We start from the raw sequence: 17,242 nt of genomic DNA on the forward strand, positions 1-17,242 counted from the left end.
TGTGTTAGGTATGTTATTTTGTGAACTGAAGCTTATTATATTCAACTTTCTTGTGTCGGATTCACCTATTGTTGTTTTTTTCCCCAGACTTTATGTCATTATTCTAGGTCTGGCAATTTCAAACATGTTGAATAAATCTTTTCTTTAAAAACAGAATTTTGGATTATGAAATGTTTTATTTGTGAAAGTTCACTATTAAGATATTAGGAAGTTAATAAAGATATGTTGAATATTAATTATAGTTGCAACCATACCATAATCATTTAACATGCACCAATAATCTTACATATTAATGTAGTTTTTAAAAGACATAAGCCAAAATAATTGTTAAAATAGAAGCAAAAGTACAAGAATGGACCCCCTTCAGAGAATGAATTACACAGGCCTTATCCAGTCAGGAGTGATGTAGGGAAATCATTAACCTGCTCTCCTTTCTTTCCCCCCTCCTCTTTGGTTTTGTTTTTTTGTTTTGTGGTAGTCTGACCCTTGGTTATCATTACAGAACTATGGAGGTGCAATGAGACCCCCACTGAATGCTTTAGGTGGTCCTGGAATGCCTGGAATGAACATGTAAGCAAAATGATACATTATTCTGTTCAGTAAAGTGTGTTTTTCTGTCTTCTGAAACGACACTAATTTGTAAAACAGTTTGAGTGTCTCAATCTCTGTGTAGTATAAAAATGAACTAAACGTGAGCTATAGTGTTTGCTTCATTTATACAACATAATCTCATGTTTTTCTTCCTTTTCTTGTGAGCCTTAATTTTTTTTCCATTTTCAGGTATCATAAATAACAACTTTTGCCTATTTCTTTTTGATAAGTACATGGTCTCCATGTGGAATTTATAAAAAGTATGAAGATATTGACACCAGGACTTTGAATCAGCTCTACAGAAGTAGATAATTGAATATTGTTAACTTCATTTTAACATATACATAGTGACTCCTAAGAGTAGAGTGTGTGTGTGTGTAGAGAGAGAGAGAGAGATAAAGAAGAGTAGAGTTTTTATATGTATATCCTTAACTTTTGCTTTGTTGGGACCACTCTCGACACAGGAAGAATTCAAGAATTCTCTCTGGTAGTATCTTCTATATTAAAGAACTATCTATGGTTCAAGATGCACTTAGATAAAGAATAAATGAGAAGTTTTTCTTTTTGTTCATTTGTTTTTTAACTAAAAAGGCCTTTCCAAAACAAAGAAAGTAGTTTCTATTAGCCAATATAGTGCAGTTTATTAGGAATTTTTTTCATTATCCATCTTGCTCTCAAAGTCCCATATACAGCAGGTGCTTGATGGTGCTTTTCATTAATTCACCAGAGGATCAATTTCATGATATGGTCTAAAGAAAGTTTATAGAAAGAATGAAAGTGTTTAATGTGGGTTTGTGGATATCTCTTCAAATATGTTTTCTATCAGGCCATGTTTTAGTTATTGACATATCAAATTAAATAACTCTACCATCATTTAATGGCATTGAAGATATACTGTGAAAATAAGCTCTCTTGATGTAATAGGATTTTTTTTAAGTTTCTGAAACCATTTTCATGGAAAGCAAATTTGCCTGAAATAGAAAATAGGTTAATAGGTGGGTACCAGCTAGACTCGAAACTAACACAACGGGAGGAAAAAGTAGGTCAAATTTTCCTATTACGTCTTTTTACTTTGAAATCAAAAATGGATAGACATGAAACCTGACTCTTAAATTCCTCAAAGGCTTAGCCTTTTATTAAATGGTTGCTACAAAAAAAAAAGAGTGAGTGGTATTTTGTGCTTATGTCAAAAGCTGAAACTCTTACCAATAGGATGGAGTTATGTATAAATGTCACCTGAGATTCTCATTTTATAATGCAGTCAGTTTTACAGAGTATAATTTTGAATAGTATGATCAACCAGAATTAGCATTAAATGTTAAGAATATATCTAGTATCATCTTGTATGTTACTCTGCATTATAATTGGCCATATGGCCAACTTTAGATCAACCTAATTTTGTTGGTTCAGAAAAAAAAATTATTTTCCTTTGACCATTGAGAGACTCAAAATAGCTGCTCAAAATGTCTAGTTTCTTTCTCACATATGCTTAAGTATATATATATGAGAATATTTAATTTCCTTTACTACAGAGACAAAATTTTAACATGATTATTTTTGTTGATGCATGGGTTTGGGTTTTTTTATTAAAGATGCCCAGAAAATTTTAAACATACTTATTATATAATAGTATGATATTAGTATTATTTCTGCTTCTTAAAAAATCTCTAAGTCTTATAGACTCTGATTTCCATTATTTGTTACTATTTTCTTTTATTTGGAGTCTTATGCAATTTTAGATTGCATTAAATTCCTTCAAGAACAATGAAATGTAAATATTTATATTTTTACATTTGAAAATATTTTTCTCTAACAGGGAAACTTCTCAAGTATGGAAGAGCCATCTAGAGAGAATAATTATTATATCGATATTGGCTTCAACAAAACAAAAATGTGTATAAAGACACATGAAAAGTAAAATACATTATCTCCACTGCATGTAATAGAGTAATGCTTTATTGAAATTCATTTTATAATTTATTATCTTTCAAACAAAGTAAGTCTTAAAAAAAGGCAAAGTAAGTCTGACTGTTTGATGGCAAGCAAGCATTTCTAGCTGGTATTTGTGGCTTTCTTCATGTTATTTCTTTTGTATGTTGAGCTACTTAAAAATTTAAAGAAAATACATTAGAATGGTATCGCCTCAAGCTGTGTCTCAAACTAACTAATCTGTTTAAGTAACTAAAATATTTGTTGGACGTCAAGAAGGACCTGACAGAGACATATAGCTGGATGATTTTTCTTTTTCTTTTTTTTTTTCTTTTAATGTCTTTGTTGAGACTTTATCTTGATGAGGTGAAGGGTGAAAGCACCCACACTAGGAGTGTCTTTTCTTTCTTTTCTTCCTTTTTTTTTTTTTGAGACAGTCTTATTTTGTCACCCTTGGTAGAGTGCTGTGGTGTCATAGCTCACAGCAACATCCAACACTTGGGCTCAAGTGATTCTCTTGCCTCAGCCTCCCACGTAACCGGGACTGCAGGCGCCTGCCATAATGCTTGGCTATTTTTTTAGAGATGGGGTCTTGCTCAGGCTAGTCTCGAACCTGTAAGCTCAGGGCAGTCCACCCACCTCGGCCTCCCAGAGTGCCAGGATTACAGGCATGACACTGCACCTGGCTTGATTTTTCATTAGCTTGTCATTTTTTCTTGTTTTTCATGAAAGTATAATGGCAATGGAAAAATATCCAAACCTGGTAATCAAAGTTTAAGTACTGTATTCTAACTGGCAAAACTCTCTTTCTTTATTGTAAAGTAAAGCATTTGGAACTTTTTTGGAAAGCATTTGGAAAATTTTGACAACTCTGTTGTTTAAAAAAAATTGGCCATGTCCAAAGAAAATCGTTACTCAGATATAATCTTTACATTTTCATGCTCTAAACTCAGGATAAGTTACACAAAGTGTCATTTAGAATTAAAATAAAAGTTAACTTTCAATGTTGCTATAACTAGCATTATATATTTAGAAGTAAAAGCTTAATTTAACTCATTTAAAGTAGAATTTATAAACTCTGGCTAAAATGTGTTTTCAAATGCATTATAGGTTATTTAAGGAAACTAGAAAAGTGCTATATTTTTAAAGTAACTGCATTTTTAAATTTTCCAAAGAATTTAAGATTCAATATTATTAAAACAGTCCTAATTTAACTTTGTATACATTGCTATTTTATAAAAACTAAGAACAACAGGATTTCAAAGGGTCTTCTTGTTCTATATCATATCCTACAGAATTATAACTTTTGTATAATTATCTTGAAATAAAATGATTATCACAGAAGAAAAGAGGATTTTTCAATGTACTCAATACTACTATGAAATCAATATATAACCACCTACACACTCATACGAATGGCAAAACATAACTGTAGTCCAGAAAGTAGGGGAAGAGGAGAGAGAGGGGAGGAGAGGGGGGATATGGGAGCGGAGGGTATTAGGGGGGACCTCACCTAATGTGCATGATGCAATGGTACATTTCAAAACTATTAAGAAATGAGTATAACTGTGATGGATGTGTTACTTAGTTCAATGTAAGCATTTCACATTATATATCGAAGCAGTACCCTGAACCCCATAAATGCATCAATGTACAAAGTTAGGATTTAATAAAAAATAATTAATTTTTTTAAAAAAGAGGATTTTTCTCCTTGGTAGTCATAGTTTATTTCATTTATCAAAATCACCATCCTTACCAAAAAATACAGACTTCTTTCAATTTCATTTTTTTCTTTACTTTTAAATGATGCTAATTTGATTCTAATTCAGATAATACTTACAGAGAAATGTCCATGCAAAATAGTGTCTATGTTATACCTTATAGATTATTTACTTGATAAAACTGATGGCCCTCCGAAGGAGTGGGAATTACTTAAGTAGTTGTTCTAATAGAACTACTCACTACCATAACCTCCACTTTATTTAGCACTACTTGTGAAATGTAAAATATTTTCAAACACAATAGTAATATTGGAGGAAACTTAGTGTGTCAATATGAATTATTAATACTCAATCTCTTACAATATTAAAATGAAATTTTTATAAAATACATAGTATGCTGGGACTAGATTGGTATTTATTAAACAACTGAACTACATAAATATTTATATAATATAAATTTAACATTTAATTTGTTAGATGTAAAATGTTTATTTTAATGTCTAATTTAACATGTTAATTTAACATTAGACAAATTTGAAAATATTTCAAAATTATAAGATTATTCTGTACATACCATAATTGTATATAAATTATTGCCATGATTTGGATTTGTTACATTATGTTGTCATGTTTCTTGGTTTCTTTACTGTGTTTTATTTAGCATTAAATAAATCGTGTGGATAGGTCCTACCACCCTATCTATGTGTATTACTTGATCAACACATAACATATGTTTTCCCTTAGTTTCTGTCCATTAGGGCATTGTATTTTATATGTAAAATAATTTTGCTAGAACGTTGCAGTAATTAATTGCACAGTCATCATCATTATCATCTTGAAGAGGCATGGTTTTTAAAGACAAAACAAGTGCCCTTCACCTCCTTTCTCCCTATGCATAAGATTTCGATCAAGTTCCCACTGGCATCTTTATTTCTTCTTCTGTTCTTCAAGCTGGAATGGGCGTTCTTGATAGAACAAAAGGACGAGACTTAGGCCCTTCCCTATTACTTACATCCCTATGTAATCCCAAAACAAAATTAAATACAGTTTTAAATATTCCACACAAATATGGATAAAATAATGACTAAATTGGTCAGCCTCTTTACCTAATATTTAGAATGTTAGATTTAAGGTCCCTGTAATCAAGGGACAATTTTTTTTTAATTAAAAACTGTCACTGTCTTAGTGATTAGAGGAGAGGGGAATTTTGAATGACCCTAATTACAAAGGACCTACTGAACAGTAGTCTGCTTTTCATAAGGCAATATTTATTCTGGTATACTATTTAGTATTAAAACATGAGGACAAAAGACATTTTTTATTTAAATAATTGGGCATTAATTTTGTTAAAACAAAATGCTTTGTGACCTTATTGGTATACAAAACAGTCTCCTCTATCCTAAAATGAAGTAATATAATGGCATAGATTATCTACTAATTTTTCTAGGATTTACTCTGGCCACTGCCTTACAGAACAAGAAATATGATTCCCTTATTTAATAGTAAACTAAATCATCAGTAGCACTTAAAGATGGATTATTAGCATATAGATACATAAAGTAATGTGTGATCAACTGTGATTTTTTTGAAAAGGAGGCAACTTTACACACCCTTTATCTATAAGCTTAATAACAACTTTTTCAAATGTGGATATTTTACAAATAATTCCATGTTTGAATGAGATAAAAGTAGCTTATATTGATGTCACAAGATTACAGTGCTTTTTTACTCTAAAAGTGTATTTTATAATGATTTAGATATATGTATATATTTACTGCTATAGGTGATCACTGTTTTTGTTTATTACAATTTAATGTTAAAATAAAACTGGGCTTACTAAAAGTAGTTTTAATGGGGAAGAAAGCTGTTTTATGGAATGACAAAAATTTTTGGATTTAAGAAGTAAAAACATTGTTAAATAGAAAGTAATTTCAGTGCTGAACTCAAACTACATGGTAACCAAATTGCAAATGTTAATATTTTATGGGTTTTTGTTACTTATTGTGAAATATTCACAGCTGAAGTTTTATTTATCATTTTTTTGTAGGGGTCCAGGTGGCGGTAGACCTTGGCCAAACCCAACAAATGCCAATTCAGTGAGTATATATGTGTATTTTTTTTATTAATTTTTTTGCAGTTTCCAACATTCAACAAAAACAAAAGTATTTTGTTTTAGAAAGCCTTGCAATCAGTTGTATTAACTGTTTTTGAAGTAGTCATTCAAAAAAGAAGTTTTGTATATACTTTTAGGGAAATGTGCGTAATTTTGGAAATTATGTCATTTTTTTCACTTCAAGGTCTAATATAAACATGCATTTTATGTCGATTAACATTTTCAAAAATAAAAATAGAAATAGTATGATTTTAGTATGCACATATACTACCATAGCCTATGTATATTGTGATCTGTGTCCTAAAATGGTTTGATCTTCTAAAATAACTATAATAATCAGTAACTTACCAAATATAATGAATTTCTATTAGAGAAGACCAAATTATTATGATAATAATTAACTGAATTAATTGCATCTAGGTTTCCACCTTTGCCTTGTATCTGTTAGCTGAATTACTATTTTTGCACATCTCTCTATGTACCTGACATCTTGAGAATTCTCTTTATATTGTATATTTGTGGCAATGGTTTGCACAAATACTTTCCTTTCTTAATAATGTAACTATGTACATTATTGGTTGAGAGTTAAGCTATGAATTTCTGAATTAATATGATTTTAATTGTGTATCCCCGGGGATGTTTTTCCTTGTTGACTTTGAAATCTTGAGTTCTTCAGTATGTGAAGGAGGTCTGTTGTGTAAGTCTGAGTAGTGTGTACACTTCCCAAAGGCGCCTTGGTCAGAGGAGTCAGTAGAGAGCTGAAATACAGCTTGTGTTCCACTTGTAAACTCTGTGGCACCTGTCCAGAAGGGATGGCTTTTGCTAATGTGCCCAAAGGCCCCTTCTTTGGCTAATATGAAATAAAGTAGGATTTTTATTTTTAATTTTCTTGACTTGGAACATTATAGTATTGGTCTCAAGTTCTTATTTAGAAGTTTTATATTTAGCTTTTTCTTTTCTATCTTTTTTTTTTTTTTTTTGAGACAGAGCCTCCCTTTCTTGCCCTTGGCAGAATGGAATCGTGTCATATGGTGTCATAGCTCACAGCAATCTCAAACTCTTAGGCTCAAGTGATCTTTTTGCCTCAGCCTCTTGGGTAGCTGAGACTACAGGTGCCTGCCACAATGCCTGGCTATTTTTAGAGACGGAGTGTTGCTCTTGCTCAGCCTGTTCTCAAACTCCTGAGCTCAAGCAGTCCTCCCGCCTTGGCCTCCCAAAGTGCTAGGATTGCAGAAGTGAGCCACCTCGCCCAGACTCATTTTTATCTTTTACACAGGAATTGTTCATTTTGATGTGGCTATACAGCAAATTCTAACCATTAAGTATCAAGCATTTTTACTGAAAATAAACATCTCTGATTACAAAGTACAGGAAACCAACCAAACTAGACTTACGTTGAAAGAACATTACTGGACCATGCAGCTGAAAAGTCCAGGTGTATATTTGGTTCCAAGAGTTCAGATGTCATCAGGATCCAATCTTCATTTGTTCCTCATCTTTGTTCTCATCATTATATCAAGAAGTGTGTGTGAACTCTAGATGTATATCCTCCTAGCTCCCAGTTGGGCACAAAAGAATATATTCTTTGTCATTTAAACAAAAGTATTGGAAATACCTGACTGAACTGGGTTTGCTGGTCACAATCTCATTCATGAAACAATTCTGGCCAGGCTGTAAAATAGTTTATCCCCAAGCCTAGGTCACATGACTGCTCCCTGAGCCCACCTGAGGCACATGGAGTAAAAATAAGGAACGGCTCACTAAAGAAAATTAAAAGAGTTGTTAGTACAAAAGGGACTAGGCAAAACCAAAAGTGTTCAATATAGCATTGTATTCATCAGCTCAATAGACTGACAGGTAAAAGAAAGTGGAAAGTCCTTTAAGGGAAAAAAATGGGAATCTGTTCTACATAGTGATTAAGCCTAAGGGAAATACAGATATGTTATTCCAAACAGGCTCTGCTTTATACCAATAGATGCTCATTTTTTAAACAAGAACTAAAAGTAATAGAATATTTTCAACTTTACACTTGCAGAGATGATGACTTTATATTATTGTTCCTGGAAGTTTTGAACTTCACACTTAAAGGAAGGTACTTTGCTAAAAAAATGTTCCTAAGCATTTAAAACATAAAAAATGAAAGGCTTCCAGTTACTTCTCTGACCCCCACAGCAGCACCACAATTACGGATATTTAGGGCTCAAAACATTTTACACTATTTGGATTTTCATCACAGCTCTTGAATTATCTGTCTAGCTTAGCCAAACAATATATATGGCCCTTAATTTTCTTATCTGTCAATATTAAGTTCTTCTAATTCTATGATTCTGACCTTCTAAATGACTGATTTTGTTTATCTTCTACATCGTCATTTTTACCTTTCACTTCATCTTAATGGATATTTTGTATGAAGCTTGGAGTACTGTTAGAGGGAGGATTTAGGGGTAAAAAGAAGGAAAAAGTTGAAGGTGATTTATTTTAAACCTTTGGATCTAGGTATTTAGGAGAACAAGAGTAAATAATACAATTGAGCTAGGAGCTTAGAAAAAAGAAACAAGTCATCTTCCTTCTTGCCTCTGAAATAGAAATTTTCTTTTCTTTTTTTAATTTCAGCTTGCTTGTTCATTCTTCTTCGTTTGAAGTACTCTTTTATGTTGTTCATTTTCTTTCTTCTTTTTTTAAATGTTCTTCCTCTGGCGATGCTCTGTCCCATTGCCTCCCCAGTAGCTGGGATTATAGACACCCACCACAACGTCTGGCTGTTTCTGATGTTAGTAAAGACGGGGTCTTACTCTGGCTCACTGCTGCTCATACTGGTCTCAAACCTCTGAGCTCAGGCAATCCACCCACCTCGGCCTCCCACAGCGCTGGGACTACTGGCGGCATGAGCCACCACGCCCGGCTGGGATTTTCTTTTCTTTTCAATGCTAACTCTTCTGTTTGTTCTCTTTTGTCCACCTTTCGTTGCTTCCTTACATAGCCTACTCATTCACGGTTCCAAGTGAGTCTTCCTTCAATCCCTTTCTATCTGCTGGTACTCTCTGCTACTGCTATACCAATGAACAACATCCCAAGACAACCTTAAACGCCTATTTCTCTTCTCCTGAAGAGTTGGGAAGAGGTAGCTGATTGAAAACTTCTCTGTGCCCTTGCTTGGTATCAAACCACCATCCTGTGTCTCACACTCTCCCTCCCTCACCAACATTCTGCCAGATATGAATTCTTTGGCCTTCCTGTCTTTTTCATCACTACATGGTACTATAATCCTTGAAACATAGCAGGTAATGAATGAAGATGTATTGAATTGACCTCTCAATCCATTTCAATTCCCATGAAAGTCCTATTCTAAAGGACACCAGCCACCTCTTACCTCCTGCCTCTTACCAAACAAGCACAGTAGTTTATTTTCTGTCCTCATAATACCCGATGTCTGAGATTTGACTCCTTGGTTTTATTTTAAATGCCTGTTAATGTCATTTTTAGATTTTTTTTTGTATTTTCAAAAATATTTAACTTTCCATATTTTTATTAAAGTATTCTTTTTTTATAATTTATTTTTAAGTGTATCACAGAAAGGTTAAAAGCCTAGAGCCTGACAGGGTTCAAGAATAGGCCTGGATGTGCTTACTTCAGCAGCACATGTGCTAACAGAGTAAGTCTGGCTTAGACATTTTCTAACCAAACTGCATCCCCTCCCTGCTTCTTAAAAGTCTAGCTTGTTTGACTTTTTATAAGATAATGAACAAACAAAAACTTGTTCCTCAATTAGCAATGTTTTCTAACTGATAAACAAGAAAAACTGTCAATATTAAGTTCTTCTAATAACTTAATCCTAAGTTATTTATTGCAATGGTTTTTTATTCATTATAATGTTTTCATATGCTAACAACTATCACAAAATCTAGTCAAAGAAGACATTAAGTATTATGTCCAGCACAAAATGGAAATTCATTTAATTGAAGCTGTATCTTTAGAGGTAATAAGTTTATCTAGACCTATATTTCTAAATTTTTATTGGTCAGCTCTATCTTCATATATGTAATACTAATGCCTTCAAATTCAACACATCAGACATTTCCCCAAAATACCCCACTTCTGGAATCACCTATATAAAAATGTAGTACTGGGTATTACTATCATCTACTCACTCACCAAATTGAAAAACTAGTAATTACCTTAATTTCTTCCTTCCTTTGTATGCCATACCTAGTTTGTCACCCAGCCCTGCCAAGTAATTTGTGAAATGGCTCTCAAATTCTCTTGCTCCTGTTTAATCAGCCCTGCCTACAAAACTCTTCATCATCTATTACCTGGACTTATTGCAGTAGTCCTCTGACTTGTATTCATATTCCACGATGCTTGTAGACTTATCTTCCTAAAATATGAATTTGACTATGCCTCTCTAAAACCTGTGACTCATTTGCAATAGCATAACTTCATTCATAGTCTGAGCATGCACCCTCATCATTCACCACAATCTCAAGTCCCTCACTGCAGCAACTGTATAAAATTATTTTCCATTTCCCAAATAAACAGTATACTTGCATATTTCTTTCTTTCCTTTTTTTTTTTTTTTTTTTAATAACAATTCTCTCTGTCTTTCTGGTGGGTATCTACTCCCTGTAAGTCCCAGCTTCCCAGCTCAAATATATCTTCTGTACCCATATAGTACTTCTTTCTGTCTACATTGTTACATTTTATGTTCTTTACACTAGGCTGTCTTATCCTGCTGGGAACTTCCAAGAGTACAAGTTCAGTAAGCTCTAGGGATAGAAGCCCAAATACTGATTTTTAATAAGGGCATCAAAGAATATGAAGTAGAAACAGTATAAGCCAAAATTAAAGACCCCAACAGAGCAAAAAAGGGGGGGGGAACCTGAACTAAATGAGATAACATTTTTGAAAGTATTTTAAAGTGTTTATTATATTTAACTACCTTTGAAGGAGTCACAAAGAAAGAGAAATTAAAAATATAAAAGGAACCAGGACTTAGGAGAATGGGGTGGTTGGAAGAGGTAGGTTTGGAAACAAATAGAAAGTTTGTTTTTCTCTAACTGGCACGAATAGATGAAAATTTAAACCTATAAACAATGGAGTTTTGAGCTGAAAATGAAGGCAGAGCAAGAACTTGATGGTGTTAATGTATGACATGAGGGCAAAGTACCCACCCAGGTTTGAGTAATCACCATGAGGGCCTGCTCACAAGTGTCAATTGTTAAATATTTAGAAATTTTGTGAGCCTTGTTGTTAAACCATTGGTAGCTTAAAATCCAACATATAGGAATATTTATACCACAGAAATTGGCTAACCCTACAAATCAGAGATTTTTCCCCCCTCAAGTATACTGGATTTACTGACACATTGCTAGTAAGCTTCAGGGCTTCCATTAAGGGTAAGCCAAAATGCTTCCAGATCCTAGTAAAGACTGGGTGGAAGGTGAAGTACATGATTATATTTTGGACCTTGTCAACTTCGTTTTGTGTTTCCCTCCAAGAAATCTCTCCTATAAAACAGTTTGGCTAGGGAGTGATCAAAGAAATGAAAAATTTTAAAGTAGGCTTTAGGATAATGAATTTGAGATATTGGAAAGAGAAATAAAAGGCTGACAGTGGCAGGGAGAGAGAGAAACAATTTAGTCATAAACTAATAGATAAATAATGTACTCCAATTCTATGATAGTTGGAAGATAGAGTAATTTTTCTGAGTGTCAAGAAGAATAGGAAAGATGTTGGGCAAGGAGTTGTCCAGATCTCTGTGTAAAGAGTTCTAGAATATGGTCATACCCATAAATGGAAGAGAGAGGGCAGTAAAGTATACAGGGTGAAGTCAAAGAAGGCAATGAATTAAATTCCAAAGATCTAAGGGGTGGTTAGATTGTATCTTGAAGTTGCTTAAGAATGCTGGTAGACAATGCAGAGTGACAGAAGGACATGAGCCAGGTACCAAAGACATAGGAAGATGAAATCGGTCCTAGGAGCCAGTGGATAAGTTGATTTGGAAAAGGCAGGTGCACATCTTTAAATAGGGAAAAGCAGAGAATAAATGGTAGATCGTGAACTGAAAAGGGTCCAAGAGAGCAAAGTTATATTCATTCACCAAAGTTAGTAAATACTGCCACAAAAATCTCAGTACTTAGAATGGAAGTAATCCTCTTCACTAGTGATATTGGGTACCGTGGTAAGGGCCATCTGCATTGCCCAATTTCCCATGGACAGGCCAAGCCGGGGCCTCCAGGACATGTGGTCTGCGCTTGATGCAAAGTAAAAATACTAAACAATAAGGAGAAAATCTTCTCAAACAACTTAATACTAAATATTTCCAAAGAGGCAGCAAAGAATTTATAAAGGGGAAATCATAACTTTGTTGTACTTCCTTCAGCTTACTTTTTGTTTCTATATTTCTTTGATATTTAACTATATGACAGGTATTGGGATGTAGGGAGGGTTTAGGAAATACAATTTTTTTATTACTCTAAAGGTCCTATTCTGGCCCTGGCTGTCTGACTTCCAAGTAGACAGTAATTTATTGACTTTTTTTCAAAATAAGATATTGAAAAAAATTTTGAAAAAAGATATTTCAAAAATATCTTTTATAGATATATGGTATCTTCATGCAAGTGATCTTGTGTGACAAAGGAAATATTTGAATTTAACTCCCCCTACTAATATCTATACTCCAGAGCTTTTCATTTCCTAATTTATCACAACAATTTGGTATTAAATTTTTTCTTTTTTTTTTTGGTTGCATTTCAGCCGCCACCCTAGGTATATGGGGCCGGTGCCTTACCGACTGAGCCACAGGCGCCGCCCTTGGTATTAAATTTTCTAATCTTTAGAAGAGAGTTTAGTGTAAGAGCTTGATTTGAAGAAAAAGAAGGAATATGTTACTCATATCTGATCCCTCACAAATTAGTAGTCTTTGGAGATTCACATTTACAAACTTTTTGCATTTATTACATTATTTTCTAGTAGCTTATTAGAAAGGGAAAAGATAAGGCCTATAAATCAAGTATTGACCTACACTGCATGAATGTAGTAGCCTGAAACCTGTCTTTTTTAAAAAATGCACACAGCTTAGATGTTAAATTTGTAAAGTCTTCTAATTTGAAAAATTCTGGTTTCCCATTCTTTAGCGGCATAGATGTATATCTTTCTACTGACACAGTATGGCATTAGCATCAAGTAATGTGCAAGTGATATGAAACCAATATAACTTGAAGTGGTAATTGTCTACATTCCTCTTGACTAAAATACGCCTTCTTTTTTGTAAATCAAAAATGATACCGCAGTTGTTCAAGTTTCTAGCATTTCAGCAGATGCAAATTTCTTTATTATCCTTTATGATACATTTTAAAAGTTAATAACAGTCAGGAAATAAATTCCTTTTAAGTCAGTCTCCTTACTGCTACATGAATCAAAATATTTGTTTTTGTCCTGTTCATGTTCCAGATACCATACTCCTCAGCATCTCCTGGGAATTATGTAGTAAGTACAACTGGGTTTGTTTGCTCATAAGAATTGATGTTACGTTTTATTTGGGCAATGAAATAGTCGTCCAGATGTTAAGAAGAGCCCCTGTGTATTGGCCAAGAAGTGAACATCTTGAGTTGTTTCATCTGCCAACCTCAGTACATATGTTGATGTTCATTAGTGAAACAGTTATCAATCTGGCCAGAATTGCCCTGAGTACTGTGTTTTACTTCGGCATATGTTTCTAAAATCCAGTACCATACTCTCTGTCCAATCATGAAGAGAGTCATCCCCAGTTAACACGATATGCTTGACTATACAGTTCTCCAGGAAAAGCATTTACACCCCTCCTCATCCCCACATACCACACACAGACTCTAAGAACACATTCAAGTTTCTCCCAGTTATAAAGTAGATCGGACAGCTTTTGTCATTCTTAGAAATTGAGAACACTTACTTTTCTTATTATTTATTACATTTAAAATTTTCCAATAATTTATGAAGTCAAATTAGCAGGTTTTTTATGACTTTTTGAACTTACAAATAACCTTTTAAACTTCATCATGTTAAGATCCTTATTACATCTAAAGACCATCGCAGGGGAAAAGTGTTACAATATTTAGGCAGAAATGCCTAACAGAGAAGCAAGGATGAATGGGTAACAAAGAAATCTTTCCTAAAGAAATTTTCAGAGGTGGTGGTGAACTGGGGTAGGCAAAAAGGAATACATTAGAAGGGAATTGATGAGTATTTTACTCTCCATGGAAATGGAGTTTAGTTAACATAGTGAAAAGCGCACGTGCTTTGGATCTGTGAACTTAGTGTCCAGTGATCCTGTAAGTGATAACAAACTAAGGAAGTATAACTTTCTACACATTTTCTATGAAACAAAAATGAAAGTAAAAAAATTTGAGTGCAATCTATTTTTTATCAAAGTCATTAAGAGCAGGCCTAATACGTGATTTTATGAAGTTATAGTCCTTTATGTGAATTAGAATTTAAGTTTGATATTAAATAGCAAGTATAGATATTATTTGAAATGATTTATAGGCTATATCTACACAGTCAGAATGAAGTGAAAATTTAGCCACTTTCGAGTTAATTTGATCACTGAACATTGAGTATTCTGAAAATTTCCAAAACCTATTGCCTGAAGTATCTATGTTGGTTGTGTGAAATAATTGAATTAACTTTAGAATTACCTAATCTCCATTTCAGTTTGATTGTGTAGCTGCAGCCTTGGTAACCCACAGCATTAGTCAACATTGCTTCTCATTCGTAATTGATGTGATAACGGAAGGTACAGTGCTCCAAAAGTGTTAACAGTTGATGCTAACAGAAAAAAGAAATAGCATCAATGTATTTTTTTAAAACATAAATCTCTAAGCTAATATTTTCTGGTTTTCAAAAGATATTCTGTATGTAAATATCTTTTGGTTTCCTATAAAAACCAATGACATAAAATGTAAGAAAATTACAGTAAATGAAATAAAAAATACACATGAATTATTTCTACTTCATGGATTTGTAAAGACCCTATTAAATGGTTTCTCCTTAACCTCATTAAAAGTGATGTGATTGAGTCATGAATAATAAATGAGTGTTACAGGCTCATTGTTTTTGGAAACTTGTCAAAACAGTCTCAACATATTTAAGCTAAATTATCTTTTGCATAATATTGATTCTGCATTCAAAGAAAATAAATTATGGAGAAAATATATTTTTTCTTTTATTTTCAAATTGGATTATTATAGAGATAAGTCTAACTTTTCTTCTGTTTTTCCTTATGTTGTTTAATACAATGCCTTATTTTTATTGAAATTTTGTATAATTATTTAGGGTCCTCCAGGAGGTGGAGGGCCACCAGGAACACCCATCATGCCTAGTCCAGCAGGTATTGTAATCAAACTAGCCATGTGGGCATTTTATTATTAAAATAAAATCATAAAATATAGAAATGTTTATGCAATAAAGTTAATAGTATTCATTATTTCATGATGGCTAAAAACATAGCACAGAGGTAGCAGGTAGGAAGAAAGGATATTCTTAACTATTATCTGATTAAGCATTTAGAAAATCCATATTGCATGGCTAACATTTAATCAGGATGAACACTGCTGATCTATATGAATTGCACAATAATTTATCTAATTCAGAGATGCCTTGAAACAGAGAAAAGATCTAAATCTCACAAAGTAGAAAAATTACATGTCAGTAAAACATTAAATAATGGATCCATTAGGTTTAATGATAAAATCTATCCTATCATGAATAAAGATGTGCTTACAGTATTATTTACCATGTATGTCTGTAGGTATTTATTAATTAGATAATAAAATCACCATTATAACAAGAAAATTTTAAAACTCTTCTAAGTTAAAACATACTTCAGTGTTTTCATGATCATTTTATATAATTATTTTATGTAGCTTTATCCTTTCATTTTGAGCCAAACTATCAAGCATATCTTAGGTACATTAATTGGTGGGATCTTAAATTGGCCCAGCCAAGCATTTGACTTCATGATCTTAATATGGGAAATGATAGAGATATAATCCAAGATTTATGTAGAAAGATACTCATCTGTTATACTCAGACTAAACTGACAGACACAACCTTCAGAACTAATCCAATTTTAGTGAAATTATTAAATGAATTTTTATAGCATAAGATGTAATATAATATAGCCATTAAAGTTATTATCAAAGAATTTTTAAACAAGTGCTCATGATCAATTATAATACAATTTTATTTTAAAATATATGTAATAAAGAAATCTAAAAAGTAAAAAACAAATAGGCTAAAACTGTACCAATGATTAATTGTGGGTGATAAAATAGGAATATTTTATAATGAGAAATCATTTTTAATAGTTTCACAGTTAAATTCATTTGCTCTTAACTAGTTTTTTAAAATCTAAGCTATATAGAAGCTTGAAATTTAGTATCACCAATTATACTAACAATTAATGATTTTTTTAATTTTAATTTTTAATAATTTTTAATACTTTTCTATTTAGAAAAATCATCAATTTGGTAATAAATACAAAATTTTACTTTGCTTCACTAACTCTTTGGGTTGTATCCAGAAATATTTCATCTCTGTCCTCAAACATCTTAATTGAGAACGAAGCAATTCATTGAATATAGAATTACATGAATTGACCATCTAGCCCTCATTTACATTCTTTTTTTTTTTTGAGACAGAGTCTCATTATGTCACTTCTATAGGGTGCTGTGCTGTCATAGCTCACAGCAACCTCAAACTCTTGGGCTTAAGTGGTTCTCTTGCCTCAGCCTCCCAAGGAGCAGGGACTACAGGTGCCCACCAAAACGCCCGGCTATTGTTTGTTGCAGTTATCATTGTTGTTTAGCTGGCCTGGGCCAGTTTTGAACCTTCCAGTCTCGGTGTATATGGC

General features: G+C 32.9%; 1 protein-coding gene across 7 annotated transcripts in view; it reads left to right on the top strand.

Moving 5' to 3' along the window:
* The window catches only part of SSBP2 (single stranded DNA binding protein 2), a 516,465-nt gene that overhangs the window by 478,143 nt on the left and 21,080 nt on the right, over positions 1-17,242 (top strand). For 4 of the 7 annotated variants that reach the window (XM_053587295.1, XM_053587249.1, XM_053587264.1 and 1 more), the window contains 4 exons: positions 479-570; positions 6,289-6,337; positions 13,804-13,839; positions 15,664-15,718. In XM_053587295.1, the coding sequence (XP_053443270.1) occupies positions 479-570; positions 6,289-6,337; positions 13,804-13,839; positions 15,664-15,718 (232 nt within the window). The remainder of the gene's footprint in view (positions 1-478; positions 571-6,288; positions 6,338-13,803; positions 13,840-15,663; positions 15,719-17,242) is intronic. The other 3 variants (XM_053587236.1, XM_053587257.1, XM_053587275.1) reach the window with 1 other exon arrangement.

The sequence above is a fragment of the Nycticebus coucang genome, chromosome 1 (genome assembly GCF_027406575.1).
Source record: "Nycticebus coucang isolate mNycCou1 chromosome 1, mNycCou1.pri, whole genome shotgun sequence".
NCBI lineage: Eukaryota > Metazoa > Chordata > Mammalia > Primates > Lorisidae > Nycticebus > Nycticebus coucang.